Raw genomic sequence first — 20,112 nt, 5'->3', positions numbered from 1 at the left:
CTTGGACCATCATATCTCAGCTGTAGGTTATGGTAGTGTGCAATATCTGTCTGTACACAATTAGTTCAATTGGTTTAATCCCATTGCTACAGAGGCCGAGGTCAAGAATTTGATTCCACTGAGTTTCTCGAGTCCACAGCCACTCCTGACCCAGTCAGATATCTTACACGTGTGTCTCATTAGTGCCCAAGAGAGCAAACCAGAGCGGATATATGAATACACCAAAGTCTACTCCCTCTGCTAGAAAATGCTCTCTAGTGCAAGCCTTACAGATGGTAGGGTTTTTTCATTTTTTCTTTATCATGATGAACAGCATATATAATGAGGAAAAAATAACTTTTCTGTAGCATACATGCTCAGAGAAAAGCTAGAGCTTAGAAAACTGCACAGAGAATATTTATTTACATGTCAGTATTTTATAGGGTGCTTTGTGGTACAGTAGGACTGGGTTAATGATCCAGGAGAAGAGTTACAGTTCCAAAACATTTGATAAATTATCAGGAGTTATAAAAAAATTACAGCTGCTGGAATCATCAGTGTACTTCCATTGTTAGTGGACTTCATCATATTAGGATGATCCAGGGTGAGCTGCACATCTTCAGTAACATGCTCTTCAGTGTTTCCTTCCAAACAGAAGGGTACCATTCGGTAAATTATATCCTCCCTGACAATAAATGTTAGCCCTATGTCCTGAAACCAGATCTCTTTTAGTTCTTCACAGGAAAATATATCTTACTCATCCCTGCTTATAAAATCGGGTCATTTAAGGTAAAGTACTAACAAAAGTATTAGATGTTTCAATTCAAAGTAACATAATTGTCAGAAAAATGCCCGGAGTTTTATGTAAAAGCCTTCTGAGTTGGCCCCCTTCTTCCCACTTGGATTGTTCAGTTTGTCTCAATACTGTAAAAAGCTTGGAATAATTGATTGTTAACATTCTGGTTTTGTTTTGTTTTGTTTTGTTTAATTTGCTAAGAGAGCATAGTATCTCTGGAGAGACAGAGTTTATGAATCTGTACTCATTCATCTTCAGATGTTCCATTTGAAAATGATTTCTCATTTCCTCGTGTTTGTCCCCAGCTAATAATTCCTTATAAAATGGAATTAGCCACCGGCATCGTTCATTAATTTCCCCTTAAGATGGTATTGGTTTGCAGACTGTAATGCTGGAAAACAGATATGTTTTTAAAAAGCAAGCTCAAAATTTCCTCTGAATTGCACTTTGGAATTTTTCTGTGACCCCTGCAGGCAAATAATCACATTAAAACAAAAGGTCTCCTTCACACATTCAGTTATAAATAGATCCATAGTATGACAGTCTTCCCGCATGCATCAGACTGACATGGAGAACTCCCTGCCTGAAGGTAAATATATATTGATATGTAGAGAGAGATATATAGAGAGAGATATCTACATATCTATATATAGAGAGATATAGAGAGATATATATCTACATATCTATATATATTTATATATAAAACACCTAGCCCCAAACTGTGAAAAGTCTGATTTAGCAACTCAGTTTTCCTTCTCTTCTTTTTACCTCAAACAGAATTATTTCACACTACCAGGCAGTTTTCATCTGATGCTTAGCCATTAAAGAATGGAGGAGAAAAGTTATCTTTTGCAAACAGTGAATTGCTGAAGATGAGTAAAAGCTGTTGCAGCCGTCATTCTTCTCCCCAATTTCTAATCCCTGGATTTTTTTCAAAGAAAGATAACCTCCTCCCCAGCTGACAGCCTCCTTGCCTCCTTCCCAGCTGACAGCCTCCTTGCCTCCTCTCCAGCTGACAGCCTCCTTGCCTCCTTATTCTGCCCACCTCCCCCACAACACACACACACACTCCCAAGGACATCTGCTTTTACTTGCCAATTTCCCAAAGGCAAGATGTTTCCCAGTAGTTGAGTCAGATATTGGCCTTGAAGAGTCTGTCTCAGAAATTTAGGGGTGATCCATTTCACCCAAAAGTTAGGTCAAAATGTATATTATGTTTTAACCATTTGGGACCTGCGGATTCCAAGGTTAGCTTTAGGTTTGAGGGGACCTAGGTCAAGCTCACAGAAAATCAACTTTTTAGGGTCTTTCGTGTTCCATTGATGCGCCTCACTTGGTTGTCCCCAAATCCTTGTTCTTGCAAATCCTTGCAAACTTGCATCCATTATACAACTTCTAAACCTCACCTGGGTTACCAGGTGCCTTTGTTACAAAACTGATTGGGAGTACAATAATCTAATTTGTTAGGTAAAAATCAAGACCTTGAGCATAATTAAAGATATGAAACCAGAAGCAGGAATTTGGGACATCATATAAAGTCAACTCTAATAGCAACATCATATTTTAATAGCAAAATCATCAGAATATGGAAGTGAATCTGATTAATTAATATGCTCTCCCCCCAATAAAAACCTACCTTATTAATTCAAATTGTAAAAGAAATGTCAAAATTGCTTTTGTAATAGGATCTTCTTTCTTATTCAACTTTTTATTTGATAAAAATTCTTACTATGTAAGAAATTAAAAAAAAGGTCTTTCACATCCTTTTAAGTCTACTCTGCAGTTTTGTTTTGGCTTGTTTTAATATTTTTTTCATTGAGGGGTAGTATGTCAGCTATTCTGCTTGAGAATATTGAAAGGATATCTTAAAGAAAATTTTTGTATTATAAAATAATCATTGTCTCCAGTAAGTGAGCAAGAAAAAAGGCACCAACACATTTGAATATAGAGCCTCTGTTACTGGCATCAATTCATTGCTTGATCATTCCAGGGAGTCAGTCATTTACTGTAGCATATAATGAATGACCTTGGGATAGTAACTAGATTTATTATTTAATCATATATGAGTGACAATACAATAAGAATTGTAAAATGACCCAAACTGCCTCCCGATGGTCTATCTCTTTCCTGATCGCAAATTGTTCTTCTTAGGAATAGTACTGTGGGCAAAAAGTGCTGAATAGTAATCAGATGAGCTTGAAAGTACAACATATGGTAACCAGGGAGGCTTGAAAACAGAGTCAATGCAATAACAAGATTAATGCTGTGTTCGTATCAATTCTGCTTCATAGGAGCCTTTTAAGGCATCCAACACAATATCATTTCACTTTTACTGCAATTTTTAAATTTTGGTTAAAAAAGAAATGGAAATCCCAAGCCAAAAAATATGTTCTTCTTACCTTTTGGTTTGTGTCTATATATTTCCCTAGAATATTCATATAGTTCCTAAAAAATTCTTTACCTACATTTTGTCTTTCAAATGCTCTGTTTTTACCATGACACTAAATATTTCTAAGGTGTCCTTTTACATTTTTAAAGGTTTCCTTCAAACTACTGCTGATGAGTTTTGCTTTTACTATGCAAGAAAAGATGGTGGCTTGTGCTTTCCAGATTTTCCAAGAAAACAAATCAGAGGACCAGCATCTAACTACTTGGACCAGATGGAAGAATACGACAAAGTGGAAGAGATCAGCAGGTTCATAAAGATAAATGTTCTTTAATCTTAAAAAAAAAAAAAAAAGAAAAGAAAAAACCCAACAAGTCTTGTGGTTTTAACAATGAGTCAACTGGCTATGCTCATGTCCAGCAGCTATATCCTCCAGATGCTTTTTGTTTTCTTTTTGGTAGTTTGCTTCTCTAAAATCATATTCGCTTAAATGCTTTTAATGCTGAGACTACTAATCTTCTGTTATGAGCTTGGCTTCTCTCTGATTCATGGGAATTTTATGAGTATAGTTTTAAACTTGAATTTTATGATAGTTGTTAGCTTATGGCACTGTGGAAACATTCAGCACAATTATTAGTAGCAAATCAGAGTTTTATAAATAGATCTTAGAACTTTCTCTCTGAGTGCCTTTCTGTAAGGTTTAATTATTGTGAGTAAAGTCAGTTTTAATTAGAGTCACTGAAGGATGAGATAGTGAGCTTGTGAAATTTTAAAATACATATGTGTTTTGATTCTCTCCTTTACTTCCTAATAGAAGGCTTTTTTGGTTGGCTTTTTTTTTTTTTCATTGAAAAGAATTTAAAAGAATCAGAGTGTGACCTTGGGTTAGCAGCCCTTCGTGATTATCAAAACCGTTGATTCCTAGAGGAAATATATTTTGAAAAGGATGCTAAGTGCATCCCTTACCTCCTTCATCTCAAGAAAAGCTTACTGGTTTTCTTTAATTTGTTTAGAAAGCACAAACACAACTGCTTCTGTATTCAGGAGGTTGTGAGTGGGCTGCGCCAGCCCGTCAGCGCCCTGCATAGTGGGGATGGCTCACACCGTCTCTTCATTCTGGAAAAAGAAGGTTACGTGAAGATACTTACCCCTGAAGGAGAAATTTTCAAGGAGCCTTATTTGGACATTCACAAACTTGTTCAAAGTGGAATAAAGGTTGGCTTTTTAAATTTTATTTATCTTTGCTCTGGCTATGTTAATTTTATTTTAGTGTTCTCCTCACTAAAGGTATTTCTTTGTAATAAAAGAAATAATATAGGAGAAAATAAGGAGACAACATAAGGGAACAATAATTATGGCAACTAAATCGGGACAATGACATTAATTTTTTAATGTTATTTGGTGACTATTAAGCAGTGCAATCAGATTGATATTTTTGACATCGTTTCCCTATGTAATTTACATACTTAAAATAATTATTGGTTTTATAAAGTATTTGTTTAAATATTGTTTAACAGGCATTAGAATTGTATATCAGCATTTGCTAGCAGAAACAAAGAGGTCTTTGGGTTACTTTGGCAATTGCAAATCATTCTTTTACCGCATCTGTGTTCGAGTCTGTGTCATAAAAAATGCTACTTATACTGTAATTTCCTTGTACAATATTTTTACAGGTAAGTCAGATATTTTTATCTATAATTAGCCACCTTTATAATATATAAGCCCATCTATTGCCTTCTTTCCCACTTCTCCAATTTGAATTCTCATGTTAAAGTAATCTAGTAGGTATATAAATAAAATTATTGTCAAGTTTATTTCACAAGAGAGTAACACAGTACAGTATTAGCAGTACTAAGCTATAAGGCAAATTGTGGCATTCTAAATTAAGACATTTAACAGCTCATGACCGTTTTAGAATGAAACGAATTAAGTATGATTGGGGAAGAACTGGTTATCTTTTTCTAAACTGGAAAAAAAATCAAAGGAGGATTTATACTCTGCTACTCATATCGAAATAAGCTCCTCTTTGCTTTGTTAAGCTCTATTCAAAGGTAAGAACATCAAAACCAGCAGAAACAAATCAGAAAAAAGTATAAATATATTCGATGTCTATCTATTCAATATCTACTACATGAAATAATTAGGGTGACTCAGTTAGATCACAGAGAATACCTATTGTTTGGACCACCCAGCCTCCAGGCCATGTTGTGACAGCATCACCAAGACATACTGCGTAAGAGAAGTATTTTATGGTACTTGTGGTCCTTTAAGGAAAAGGACTTTGGCACCAAGACACAGATCATTTGGAAAAGCTGTTTAAATCAGTAGTTTCCACTTTCTCCCAATAAAATTTTTTATTACACTTCACAGCAAATATTCCAAAGTCTCTTAAAATAAAGCATTAGTGTTTTGCACATCAGAGTTCAATAAATACATTCTGAAATGTGTTCTGATAACTCATTGCAAGTGGTACCTCATGAGGAAGGAATAAAGATGCAGCAGCAAGTGCATTACTCACTGCAAGTGTTTTACTTACCTTGAAAGTTAAACATGCTCTCTATAAAATAAAAAATTGGGGAAAGTAAAGTATTTTAAAAATCATCACCTATAATCCCATCAGTTAAAGAATATCACTATTAACATTTTGATATACTTTCTTCCAGTTTTTATATTAAAATTAAATGAATTTTTCCTGACTACAAAAGGAACACAGGTCCATATTAATAAATGTGGAAACAGAAGAACATGTTTTCTTATAGCTTTTTTCCTAAGAAGTGTTAAAATAAAATTGAAATCAAACCATATATACATCTTTTTAGCCTTCTTTTTTCACCTAACAGTATGTCATGGATATGTTACCAGATTTGGAAACTTTTCTCAAAAACTTAGTTTTTTTGAGTGTTCCATTTCCTTATTATGAGATATTTAGGAAGACCCCCAGTATTTTCCTTTTATCATTGTAAATAATGTTATCTATCATTCTTGTATATATTATTTAACCTGATCATGGGTGATTTCTTTAAAATTCACGATAAAAAGAGCATTACTGAGTTGAAGGACATATGCCACAATACACATTGCCAATTTGCTCTAAAATTTAATATATCTTTGGGTATTTGAGAGAATAATACATAGTTTTCAAATACTATTTTACTTAAAATGTTGGTATGAAAAATCTGTGTATGATAAAATGTAGGTGAAAGAAATGGACTCAGAATACTTGAAAATTTTGTTGTAAGAAGGAAAAAACTGATGTTCTTGTTTCTACTTCAATTTAACTGCCTAAAGAATGCCCTGCTTCTAATTAGAGTTACTTCAGACGCCCTCTTCATTTACACCCATTCATTGGAATATGAATGAAAGTGTATCTTCTCTGACTTTGAGACATCTCATCATGCAGGAAAATTATACAAACTCGGTTATGACAGTGCCATGATTCTGCAGTATGTTCTGCAGGCCTCTAGGAATTCTGCAGAACCCTTTTTGGCCTTCCTTTCCTAGGAGAGCTGCAGGGCTCCTGGGGCTTAAAATAAACTTCGAAATCCATTCTTCTCCATATGTATTGATAGAATACATATTTCTACATTAAAGACATATTTCAAAGTGCATATTTTGGATTCCCTTAGTATTTGGCACTAGTGATATCAATAAGATAGGAATCTATCACATGGATATTTGAGTGTATACTGATAAGGGAGTAACAAGACCACATCCTTATCGCTTCGAGTAGCTTATACAACAACTGGCCTTTATCTCAGTCTCGAAGGAACTCCTGTCACAAGTCACAGATTGGAAGTGTTAGAAGTGGCTACTGTTGGTTTGATGGGGCGGATGCCAACACATTCATGAGTTGATTAGGATTATGCCATTGACTTTTGTGGTATGCCCCTCAGAGACTTCTGAAGTGAAAACATTATCACAGTTACTTCACAGTCATTTTTCAGGCTTCTTGATATGTGAATAGTTAGTTGTTCATGTTAGTGTACAGTTAGTGTATTCTGTGTTCGTCAGTGATCATTTTGCATTAATAATGCAAATAGGAATTTTCATAAATTATTATGCATATCACTTCTCTAGTCTTTTAGTTTTAAAAATCCTAAGAGAGGGAATAAAGCTGTTTTAACAGACCAAAGTATTGATTGCAATTTTCAAATCACAGAATTAATAATGTATATGAAACCCAACCTTGGTATGTTTGAAATAAATACAGGACAAACCACAGTGATGATCTCCCCATGATATTAAGTAATGACCAGTATGAGTATATTAAATCAGACATAAAGAGGAACTCTTGATTATAAGAGTTTCTAAAAGCTAGTGCTGGCTATAGGGAATTTGGAATTCCTTTTCTGCTAATTGTCAATTAAGAATTGACAGGGATATCTGTCACCTGGTTAAGGACGGGCCTTTTTGTGGCAAAAAGCTAGACTTAGTTGATCTCCTTCAATCTCTATCAGCCCTGATTCTGATACCACCAGCAAAGAGCCAGTCATTTGGGGAACTTGGAAAACTCCTCCCTAAATGGGTCCTGACTGAAGCTAAAAATATGGCATCTGGTTTTTATCTAACACCCTGATTGTAGGAGATTTCAGTACCCTGTGAGTGTAACTAAGTTTCACCGAGCAAAAGTTAGGTGCAAAAGTGCAAAGCACCCGCTAAAGAATTGACTTCTTTCTGCTAAAGGAAATAAATTATGGAGTTGGATTAATGGAGTAAACTCCGTGCCATATGAATTTAAACTGTCATTTAGGAAGAGGTGATTCCCTTCACAACAGCTCAAATCCTAGAAGACTGAGCTTGGTGAAATTGCCAAGAGTAAGTCAAAAATAGGTTCGAAAACTAGATAGTGGTTTGCTAGATCTTTGGTGCTAGTGCACTGTACAAGCTGACCACTCATACTGATGCTATGAAGAATGGCTCGAGTGTCCAACTGGTGAGCAAACTTTAAAATCTTCATTTTGTGTGTCTAGTGTCGGGGGGAGGGCTTCTACCTTGTCTGTTGTTGATATTGTTTTTCCCAAAGAGGGAAATTCCAGGATCCTGGTGATTTGAAATCTTTAAATTGAGCTTCTATCTGAATTACTAGTCAAAACTTCTGCAAGTACTAGAACCAGCCTCATCTACTTGAAGTCCTTGAGGAGGATAGACCAGTGGTTTCCAAAAATGGCTGCAGAGTAGAACCGCCTGGGAGCTTTAGAAAATTCTGCTGCCCAAATTAAATCAGAATATCTAGAGCTAGGACTCGGGCATTGATACATTTTTAAAGCGTTTACAGGTAATTTCAGAAGCACTGGTCTAGACTGAGCCAGACCCCCGGATCAGTTGAATAAGGAATGAGACACATTTTCTCTGCCCATCCAGGGCCAAGTCATATTATTGAAATGACCACTGAGAGCAAATGGTTGGACACCAGTTGTCATTGTCCTGTAGCTTCTGTCATTTACCTGACCTACACATATTACTTGTCCACTCTGAGTGAGGAGATGAGTAGTTAACTCTGTCAGCATTGTAAGATTCTTGATAGAAAGTTTCGGAAAATGACACTTAAAAATCTCAACAGTTGGGCTTCCCTGATGGCGCAGTGGTTGAGAGTCCGCCTGCCGATGCAGGGGACGCGGGTTCATGCCCCGGTCCGGGAAGATCCCACATGACGCGGAGTGGCTGGGCCCATGAGCCATGGCCGCTGAGCCTGCGCTGCTCCGCAACGGGAGAGGCCACAGCAGTGAGAGGCCCGCATACCGCAAAAAAGAAAAGAAAAAAAAACCTCAACAATTCATTCTAATTGGACAATTGCTTTACCTATTACGTTTTCCTATTTTTGTTCCTTTTGGGAATATGGTATTCAGCTAGTTGGCAAATTGTTCTCATTCCTGTTCCTAAACTATGTAGTTTGCTATTATATCTGAAAACGCTTGTTACGCCAGAAGTTACTCTAGTCTAATCTTACCAAACTTCCCCTGACCACCAAGGATCTGAAAGTCAGCCTTAGCTTTGCATGTGTGTGGCAGTTAAGACAAGCCTGCGCCTGTCACCTACAGGGTGGACCCCCAGGGAATCCGACACACACCGTTCTCTGCACCCCAGTTCTCAGGGGCAGTCAGAGGACCAAGAGGCTCGCACCCGCAGCAGACAGAGCTAAGACTTGTCGATCATTGGAACAAGTGTGCCTGGGCTCCTGTCCCTCTCTATCTACTTGGGTCCTCATTTCAAAAGATGCTTTTCGAAGCAGTCCTTTTACCGCGGGAGGAGAGGACGTAAGGCTGAAAGCTGCTGTTGTCCGGCTGGCTGAGCCCATTGACACTGGGGCTCTTGAGAGACAGTGACCCAGGTGCCCAGGAGCCACAAGAGCATGTGGAGGAGGACGCAGTGTGTGCCGGGGCAGGACCCGGCCGGGCAGCCTCTGATTTCACATGCTTGCAAATCACATGCATACTTAATGAGCAGCGAAAGTTTAGTGAAATCCATTGCTCATCATCCCATTGGGATTGATGTCCTACTTTTCTGAAGTTTGTCAGAGACCCTTCCTTTTACATCTTCCTCTGTCTTTAACTGGTGATCTTATGGCAGCCCATGCAATGTTAGCGTATTTTTTTTTCAAGTGAAATGAGTCAGAACATAAATGAGAAGCAATTTACTTTTCAAAACTGTTGTTGGAAACATAGCACGCATGTGTGCACACACGTACACATGTATGTGGCAGTGATTGGGTCCCATATCAAATGCTTCCTCAGGAAAATTGTTAGAACTCTGCTTTAAAGCATGCTTCAGGTTGAAAGAAAGTGTGTGTTCGGTTGAAAGAAAACAGCAATATATTTAGTATATTTGATAAATATTGCAATACAATAGAAGAGTCACCATTCTGGAATCTTTTGTATATGTGACATTTTTAAAGTTTGTGACCTATCAAACTACTGCATTAGAATTTATTAAATCTCATCTGAAAGACAATTGCTCTAGTGGTAGAAATAACCATTAGATAAATTCATTCTAAAAGTGGTAGAAAGTTAATTGAAGAGTCTTTCCTCAGATAAAAACTTTTAAATGCCTTATTTTGGGGGTAGTTTAAAATTCTGGTTCCAAACCATTAAAATATAGATCCGCAAGTAAAATTTTTTACTGTGTTTTTTTTAATATATATATCAAGGTAGTAATGATGTGGCATTAAACCCAACTTTATTTTATTGAGTGTTGCTGACCCTACATCAGAATGCCCTGTACTCTGAGATAAATGTTGTTTTCAATTTTTACATAAGTCTAATCTCATTTTAAATCTAATACAAAAGTCCACAGAGAAATAATTTTTTTGTCCCTTGGTCATGTGAAATAATCTCAGTGTAATTTCATTTGGTTAAGTTAATTTCATTTCTGGTGCTCTTACTTTTTTATTTTGGCATTTGCAATTCTACTGATAAAGCATTTTAATAAATGTCAATGGACATAGATATGGTGTATGCCAGTATAAACTGGTTTAATCTATAAAGTACTCTCCAGCATGCATCATGTTTTTTTTACTGAAGTCGAAACTGCAGTAAGCAGGGTCCCTCCAGTTGAGTAAAGAAAGACCTGCTTTCTCCTACATTTTAGGTCCTGTAACTCACAGCTGAGGTGAGGAAAGCTTTTACATGAATGTCTTTATATTTATCTAAGACTTGAAGGGCAAAGGAAATAGAGCCTATAAATCTCAGAAGTCCTATGGTAATCATTTAAAACAAGTGAAAAACCAAGAAATCTGCACCCTAGAGAAGGTCACTGCCATCTTTCAAAAGCACCTGTCTGGACGTGGCAGCCACCACCTCTCTGTATCTGACTAGAAAGAGAACAGAGAAGGGCTGCTGGTGATATCAGTTGGCACGACTTTCCAGTGGCTCTATTATCTAATGAAAAGGAAATCACAGGTGTCCCAAAACTGCCTCTAAGTAGTAGAAGGTAGCACAGTACTCCCTTTTAGAGACAGTCAATAGCTTTTCTTTCCCAGTACTAAAGATAGTCTTCAAGCCAGCCATGTTGTTAGCAAGAATACAGTAAGTCCCCTACGTACGAACGAGTCCTGTTCCGAGAGCACGTTCATTAAGTCCAATTTGTTCTTAAGTCCAACAGAGTTATCCTAGGTACCCAAATAACACAATCGGCTCTATATACTGTACTGTAATTGGTTTATAATACTTTTCACACAAACAACACGTAAAAAAACAAACACAAAAAATAAAGAAAACATTTTTAATCTTACAATACAATACCTTGAAAAGTACAGTAGTACAGTACAACAGCTGGCATACAGGGGCTGACATCAAGTAAACAGGCAAGAAGAGTTACTGACTGGAGGAGGGAGTGGAGGTGGGAGATGGTAGAGCTGAAGCATCGTCAGCAGTAGGAGACGGAGGGCAAGCTGCAATTTCACTCACACCTGACGTTGATGGAATGCATGTTCGCATCTTTCAAAATTCGCAACTTGAAGGTTCATATGTAGGGGACTTACTGTACTCTAGTCTTCTCTCTTACTAATCATAACCACCATTCTTTTAAGCACTTACTTTGCTAAGCCATTCCATAGAGTACCTCTGTAATCCTTCTGGTAACCCTGTGAGGCAGGTATGCATATCCCATTTCACAGATGAAGAGACTGAGACCCAGAAGTTAAGGAAACTGCCCAAGAGAACAGCACAGCGCCAGTAGCAGAGCCAGATTTGCAAGGCAGTTGTCGGACGCCATTCTGTCAACCACGGTGCTGTGCTACACTGTGCTTTTGATCAGCAGTCACTGCACAGGAGAGAAGACTGGGTAGCATGTTTAAGAAGCAGAGATGGGTGACGGTTGGTGTAGACATGCTCAGTGCTGCTCGTCCTGGCTCGCAGGACAGTGGGGAGGCTGAGGGCCTAGGTCTAATGTCAGGCATACAGACTTGGGTGCTAGTCACTGCATTCATACCACGTGCTGGTTGTTTGACTCTGGACAAGTTATTTAACCTCTAGGCTTGGTTTCTTCATCTGTAGTATAGAGGTGACAAAAGGTTGCACCTACGACTTTACGTGTACAATCTCAACATGAATCCGAAGTACTTTGTAAGCATTAGCTGTTATCATCATCTATTACACTAACATGAAAAGAAGAGGAAGGAAAGGAAAAGGTGCCCAGCCCTCAGAATGACTTACAAGCTCCTGTGGCCACAGTTAACTAGACTCTGTAGTATTTAACAGTCCCCCCTCGTATGGGATTGGATGACAATTTATGGAAATTCCATGATAGTGTTAGTGTTTGCACCAAAATTCTATGGCAGTCTTATGGGAGCAAAGTTATACCGACGTGTGTCTGTGGGTTTACTTCCATGCAAAAAGATAAACCTAGAATATTTTTTTTATCAAAATGTATAACTGGAGGAAGAGAACATCTTCATTTTTAGATCATCACCTCTTGGCATTAGGTGTAGGGCATTGCCACCTACCTCATTATGCAAAACGCCTCAGGTCTGGAGTTTCTCAGAGCACATGCCTGACGATGATTAAGCACAAAGCAGCTGACCCATGAGCACGGCAGCAAAAGCTTCCTCAGCATTTCCTTGCTTTCAGAGTAGTTTTTCTCAACCTGGATATTATAGTAATGTAGGTCTTTTTGTGTTTATTTTGGAACATGGTTTGTGTCCCTCTGCCATAGAGCTAATAAATTGTAGGATTTGCAAAGGAAATATACTGAGACTGAAAACTAAGAAAGCACATATTTTTGCCCACCAGCAACAATCGCTCAAAGCACAGATTTAGAATCTCAGGATCTGGGAGGGGAGCAATTGGGCAAAGTTGCTCTGAAATTAACATGTAATGTCATGATACAAAGAGTGTATTACTCAACAAAATATTTTTGTAAAAGAAGCAGATGAGGTCAGGGAAGAGAGAAGTTTAAAGGAAGATTTCAGAATTAAACAACATAACAGACATCAGTTAATTTATCATGAAATGTGCTAGAGGTCAGGTGTGAGAATATATACATGAAATGATCTCAGCTACCTCCCTCTCAGACCCCAGGCTTCAGTAGACCCTTTTCCTATCACATCAACTCAGTAGTTTACAGAAAACTTCCTAAATCTGTAAGCACGTTTGCTCCTTGATTTGTCTTCTTACCTAAGACCAATTTTGGGAGTTTGTTTACGTAGCATTTGCCTTTTAACAGACTTCTTTCATCTTTACATTTCTATACTAAATATATAGAGAGATTTATGTATATAATATATAATACTTATGGAAAATAAATATGTACATAAATATGTTATCAATTACTATAATCCATTTTAATTTATTTGTTGGTAGTATTCGCCAATTGACGTTTAGTTTTGTTTTGTTTTGTTTTTAAAGTCTGAAAGTCTGCAATTATGTTGAACTATCCTAATATCAAAGTGGCCAGAACTGAGGACATTTTGAAAAACGGGGTCACTGTCTAGAAATTAAATCATCTTTGGAAAGCTATTTATTGAGACCATTCTGTAATGTGTTATAATGAGAAAAGTTCGAGAACATCTTTTTCTAAATCATGTCATTTTCTATCCCAGCTTGTCTTTGTGATACTAGGTGACAGTACGTATGGCCACAGTGGCTTTTGGGAATTACCATCCAAAAGGAGTAAAATTTGACTCTTTTTCCTAGTGAATTTTCATTTTACTCTATCTGGGCATGTTGTATACAACTAACTTTAAATTCATCCATTTACTCATTTTAAAATGTTGTGCAGTTCCACAGGCCTAAATTTCAAATCACAGAAAATCTGTAAAAAATAATTATTTGTTTAAGACAAAAAATATGAGCTAATTATTCTATCATACATATATGTAGTAGCACAAAAACAGAAAAAAAAACCATCAATAAATTTGATCTAAACTAATACCATGATTGCTTGCGGTTGACATTATATTTAATCTGCTTGTACAACTGAACCCAATAAGCTGAAACTAATATGAAAATAAAGCATGATGACAAAGGATCTTAAAGGTTTATATATTGTCACAAAATTCTTGAGAAAAGAATATTCCTTCCAAATATTCAAATATTGAACATTCTGGCTTTCTCTTTAAAAGTAACTAAATTCTGTACTTTAAAAAAAAAATTCTAATAAGCTGTTTCCAAACCAACCTCTTATCCTAAAGTACCTTTGATCCAAATGGATCACACAGTTAAATAAAATGACATCTGTCCTCAGGCTATTTCTAGATAGGGAAAACACATCTGTTCTAAAAACTCTTAGCCAACAGTTTGAAACTGTTCAGAAGAATTCCTTAAAAAAAGAAAAGACTATGTACAGAGAGCAAAGAGAAGATGCTTCTCTTTTGGAAAAAATTAGGACAGCACTAACCCTTAAGAGGATAAAAAGATAACCCAATGTAATTCCCATTAAATTCTTAGCCTTTCTATGAAAGATTTGGTTATGAGATTCCCACAGTGCAAACATCTTTGTGGATGGATGTGAACACACCTGTTCAGGAAAAGGGAAACAAAACTTGAACTGACTCCCTTCCCACACAGGTCACCAAACATCTGTCATAAGTTATCAATTACTAGCCTAGACTGGACTCAAGCCTGTGACCTGAGGTTGAAAAAGCCACGTAGCTCATTCTGTCTCTTACCTAGTCTGTGGTTTTACCCTGTACCACTGGTAAAGCTTCTGTTTAAATCTCCAGGGGTTTGGAAGACCAGGTTGACCCCGTGACATTCATAATGTATTTACTCCCAGGGTTTCCACGCACACCACCCTGGGGCTGATCTTAGTTAGGATTGTGTGACTTGCAGTAATGTAGGCAGCTCCAAAAAGATTTACCCAATAGTTGGCATAGTTCTTTAATTGCATAAGTTCCTTAATTGCAACCTAAAGACAATGTCTTCTTGTCCAAGGAAGGTTGTGTGTGTGTGCGCACGTGTGTGTGTGTGTATTTTAAGATTTTGACTTTGATTAAATGTCAATACATATAAAACTTCTGCATAAAAGCAGAGAAACGAAACAAAGAAAGAAAACCAAAAAAGGCTTATGGGCATGACTAACTAGGTGAGCTTCTTCCCTTGTAATTATTAAAACTTTGGGCGACAGCATCAAATTGTCAATGCTTTTGATCCCTCCTGTGTCTCTTTCCTGTAATATCCCACCTCAGTTGGGTACATGTGAGAACTAATCTCTGAGTGGCTATGGCGCTCATCCACGGAGTTTGCCAGTGGTTGTGTGATTTGGAGCAATCTGCTTAACCTTCTGTGATTCTCTACGTCCTCATCTTCGAAATCAGAGGACTAGGCTAAATGATACCTTAGGTCTTTTCTAGCTCTAAAATTCTGTGAAATAGAAAGCAGTGTAAGTCTCCAACATTTTCCAAGAAAATTATGGTAAAGAGAAGTGGTCAGTGTGGCTCCGACATTGGCAACTCCACCATTGCCCAGGCTCAGAGAGCATGGGGCTCACTTTGCTTTATTCTGATTTTTTGCCTTTGCACTGATATAGAAACACAGGCAGTGTCTCCCAGTGCAGAGCCCACCGGGCACCCTACCACACTGACAGATAGGTGCACTCACCTTTCCGGAAGGTCACCATCACTCCAGTTAATTTTTAAAAGCTGCATAACTCAGCATGAAGTGAGACTTCAGGTTTCAGTTAATGGAAGCATGATGTCTTTAATGTGTAGGAATAATAGGGTGGTAAGTTTTCAAACCTGGGTTCGAAGGTAAAGATACACCATGACCTTGAAGTGAGCAGTACTTGGTGTGCTGGGGAGGACACACTATGGAGCTGAGTGACAGAAGAGGAGAGTCCTCATAGGAGATAAGATTGCAGAGCACCTATGTAGTGCTGGCAGGGTGGAAGGTGTGCATCAGATAATGCAGGGTCTCACATGCTCTCCTAAGGTCTTTGGCTTTTCCTGTGAGTGAAAGGGGGAATCACTGGAGGATTTTGAACAGAAGACTGACACGGTCTGACTTAAGCTTTTTTTTATATATATATAAATTTATTTATTTTTGGCTGCGTTGGGTCTTCGTTGCTGTGCGCGGTCTTTCTCTAGCTGCAACGAGCAGTGGCCATTCTTTGTTGCGGTGCACGGGCCTCGCATTGGTGGTGCAGTGGTTAAGAATCCGCCTGCCAATGCAGGGGACACGGGTTCAAGCCCTGGTCCGGGAAAATCCCACATTGCCGCGGAGCAACTAAGCCCATGCGCCACAACTACTGAGCCTGCGCTCTGGAGCCCACGAGCCACAACTCCTGAGCCTGTGAGCCACAACTACTGAAGCCCGCGCGCCTAGAGCCCATGCTCCGCAACAAGAGAAGCTGCCGCAATGGCTTAAGCCTTTTTAAACAAGATCAATAGCAGTGGTGTAGAGATAGCCGACGAGGCAGGGCAGGAGTGGAAGGAGGGACACAGGGAAGAATATCGACTCCTGGTACTAGTTCTGCTCTGAAAGTGCCTTGTGCCAACGGGCAAGTCATTGACCACTTGAGCCTCGATTTTTCTCTGTAAAGGAGCGAATCAGTAATAGCTGAGCTTCCTTTCATTTCCAACTTTCAGTGCATCAACACTTGGAGAAATATTTAGACATTTACCCTATTAAAGGTAAGCATTTTTACACATGGTGTTTACCGAATGTATACCTTCTTTCCCATAGTTTTAAAGTGCAGATTTTAAAACTCAATACCTTAACAACATAGGACATTTAATTGGTTCCGGTGAAAGGTTGTGAATTACAGGAAAATATCAGTTATGGTATTTTATATAAAGAAGAGGGCTCACTCTATACCAGTCGTAAATGTTAATTCATGAAAATGGTAACCACAACTAAAGACTATCTGTGTACTCACACACACGTTCCTCCTCGGGAAATGTACATTTACATAGAGGAAGGGGGTCAGGTGATTATTTTTTAAAAGGGTAATTATAATTGGATTTAGTGTATAAGAGGCCAAAATCCAGGTATCCTTAAGTCAGAGAATATTAAAATAATGATGGAATACAAAACTATGGCCTTCTAATAAGGAGGATACACAAATATTATTGTAGGGAATTTCTATTTAAATTATAAAATAATTACCTAAAAAATAAAAATAAAATAATGACTTGACTTCTAAAATATCCATAATTCACTCTCCAAAGTAGAATATTCCCACATATAGTCAGTGAGTTTCTTTTCTGTTTATGCCAATGGAACCTTATTTAACTAATCAGTCTTTCGTGCTGTAAATTAAGATGGCAAAAAACAAAACAAACTGGCTCCTTTTCTACCTGCGTGTGAATCTACAAAAGTTAATTTGGTTGTGCACAGAGTAACTAGATGTGAAAAACTGAAAAGGGAAAGAGGGTACGCTCCATCATTTTACTTGCACGTGTAAGGATTTCAGTGCTCTGTGTTTTCCTTGAACGAAATCCCATGGTGCCAATTAACCTAACGTATTCAAAAACAATTCTCTATTTAGAAAGAATAATTTTCATTGTGGGTGTTCCTTGAAATCGTATGCCTCATCCCCTGTTATTACCAAGATGTGTGCTGGGCGATTCAAAGTACCAGCTTCACTTCCACGCACTGCATAGATTAGAGCTGTATCCCACACACAGTGCCAGATAATCTGTTTTGATTTTGTCCAATGCACACATATTTTCACCTTTAGTAATTTTTTTAATGTGGAAAAGCCCTCTCTACCTAATATTAAACCAAATATTTCATGTCAAAATTATCAAAAACACTCAAAGCAGGAGATTTGGTTTAATCGGGAAATCGCTTTTTCTTGCAAAAACTTTGCAATAAGTCAACTTTCCTGGCTTGGTTTAAATAGCATCTTCATTTTTCTTTGAAATAACGTGAATACATTTTTCCTCCAGTGTGAGACAAAACTGGACTAGAAAAGACTGAAAAGGATTTAACTAACTTGGTAAATACATTCTCCATTTTATTAGGCTGTGTTGTCTATTTGGATTTCTGGAGTATTTATTTTAAACCTAATAAATCAATTAACCAGTATTCATTCTAAGATTTAATTTGGTGAATAGAATATATGTGCTTTTCATCAGGGCACACATCATTTTTAAGTCTGAAACCACCACACACAAAGGATTTAATTCCGACAGACATTTGTTCTCAGCATAAATACTTTAGGGCCAATAGTTGTCCCCACTTAATCATGCTTCTTAAAAGTGAATTCCAGAAGACTTGAGGCCCCAAATGACCCCTGGTAAGGTGAGTTGTCAGTAAATTACTTTTATGATGTGCCCTAGGGAAGCAAGTCTGCTAGAAACTTGGTAGGGAGCTGGCCCCCTCTTGCCTGTGGGGGGATGACCTTTAACTTTATCTAACCTTTGCATTTCTAATTCTAAATTTCTAGGAGGCATTTAGTCACATTGTTGGATATCTTATGAAAAGGGAGGCCTCTCCTGTGCCCATAAGATAGTGTTAACCACACATTTGTTGCTAAACTTCCCAATGAAGCATGCCAGGACGCATTTTTATTTCTACAATTGACTTTTAAATACCAAACATTTAATGAGTTGAAATATAAATGAGTTCAAAACGGACTCATAGTTAAATTATGACTGCCTTGGGTGACATTTGGGAAACACTGCAGAAAATTTAATCCCTGTAATTTTGCTAATTTGAATTTATCGTGGCACTTGAAAATTTATAAGAGCCATTAAGGATGATTGAAGATATTGCATCAGAATACATTTTTTTTCACGATATATTTAGTTATTGAAAACAAGTCTTGTCGATTTTTGTGTTGTCTCCATTATGAGAAAGTTTTTATTGTGCTTTGGGAGGATAATTACATCAAAATTATCAAATGGAGGAATTTAGATTCAGTTTTAGATGAAAAAATATATACCCTTCTTTGGCTGTCTTATACTGAAAACATTGGAAAATAATGCTCATTTACAGGATATAAAATACAAAGTGATCATTAATTTCTTGTTAATGATCAGGGCTTAAGTTAGGTAGACCCAGATGTCTATGTTTTAGTTCCATGAATGTCTAATTTTTCTTCTTTTCCCATTAGTTTTGGATGACATTGAAGAGACCAGTATTTTTAATTCTTTCCTAAAGCAAAGTACTTCATTGCTCAGTTTTATTGTTTATAAGTGTGTTATACATACATGTAAGTATGTATGTATATACATACATGCACATATAATAGAACACTGTGTGGCTGAATGAAATATTGCTAAAGATAAGCTTCTTCCAAAAAATTATACACCTAATTTTTAATCAGACAATGTTTAGGTATTTAAATACATAGACTAAATGTAGAATATTTCTATAATCTCTCTGACTTACATGTCAGATTGTAACATAAGCAAAGCCAAGTGGTCTAAGCTTTGCATGTGATGTCAGCCCTTTGAGGAGTTCAGTGATATGCAGTCATAGAAGCAATTAGTGTAACTTCAGTAGTTTTTTAGTGGGGAAGGAAAGAGATCAGCAAATTCTTTCCCGTAAACCAAAGGTTCTGGCTCAAGAGCATATATAAACAAGATGTAAGTTTTAAATATAGTTTAAATGCCACCCAGGAGAAAAATTCAGCGGTAAAGAAGTTGTCAAGAGACAGGGAGCAATCTTTAAATGGTGAAGAAAATATTAAACTGGTGACAATACTTTAGGAATACATAGGCACGTGCTTCCAAACACTTCAGCCCAGAAGGTCCTCTTCCTCCTACCCCACCCCAGTTGTTTATCTTTGGATGTGGAAGGAGTAGCAACAGTAAAGTAACAGTCAAGCAGGATATAGATGTAACTTGTTGATAACCCTAAGAAGAGTTTAGCTGAGAAAATGACCATCAAACTCACAATTTTGAAATGAATTTGGAAGCAATAGTTAGAATACAATACATGGCACATTATGACACTAAAATTCAAACTATCTTAGGCTATTTGCTCGTTTTAATCCTACCAAAAGCATTTGTTTGTCATCATGTATGCTCCTACTGAGATATGGCCAGGCATTTTTTTCTTTGTGTGTG

The 20,112-nt window shown here is 37.4% G+C and overlaps 1 protein-coding gene across 2 annotated transcripts in view; it reads left to right on the top strand.

Moving 5' to 3' along the window:
• HHIP (hedgehog interacting protein) overlaps nt 1-20,112 on the top strand; it is a 95,101-nt gene that overhangs the window by 9,478 nt on the left and 65,511 nt on the right. For both annotated transcript variants that reach the window (XM_067736773.1, XM_067736772.1), the window contains exons 3-4: nt 3,314-3,470; nt 4,175-4,376. In XM_067736773.1, the coding sequence (XP_067592874.1) occupies nt 3,314-3,470; nt 4,175-4,376 (359 nt within the window). The remainder of the gene's footprint in view (nt 1-3,313; nt 3,471-4,174; nt 4,377-20,112) is intronic.

Source organism: Pseudorca crassidens, chromosome 4 (genome assembly GCF_039906515.1).
Source record: "Pseudorca crassidens isolate mPseCra1 chromosome 4, mPseCra1.hap1, whole genome shotgun sequence".
Taxonomy (NCBI): Eukaryota; Metazoa; Chordata; class Mammalia; order Artiodactyla; family Delphinidae; genus Pseudorca; species Pseudorca crassidens.
The sequence above is the reverse complement of the archived record's forward strand: the minus strand, read 5'-3'. Positions and strand labels throughout refer to the sequence as shown.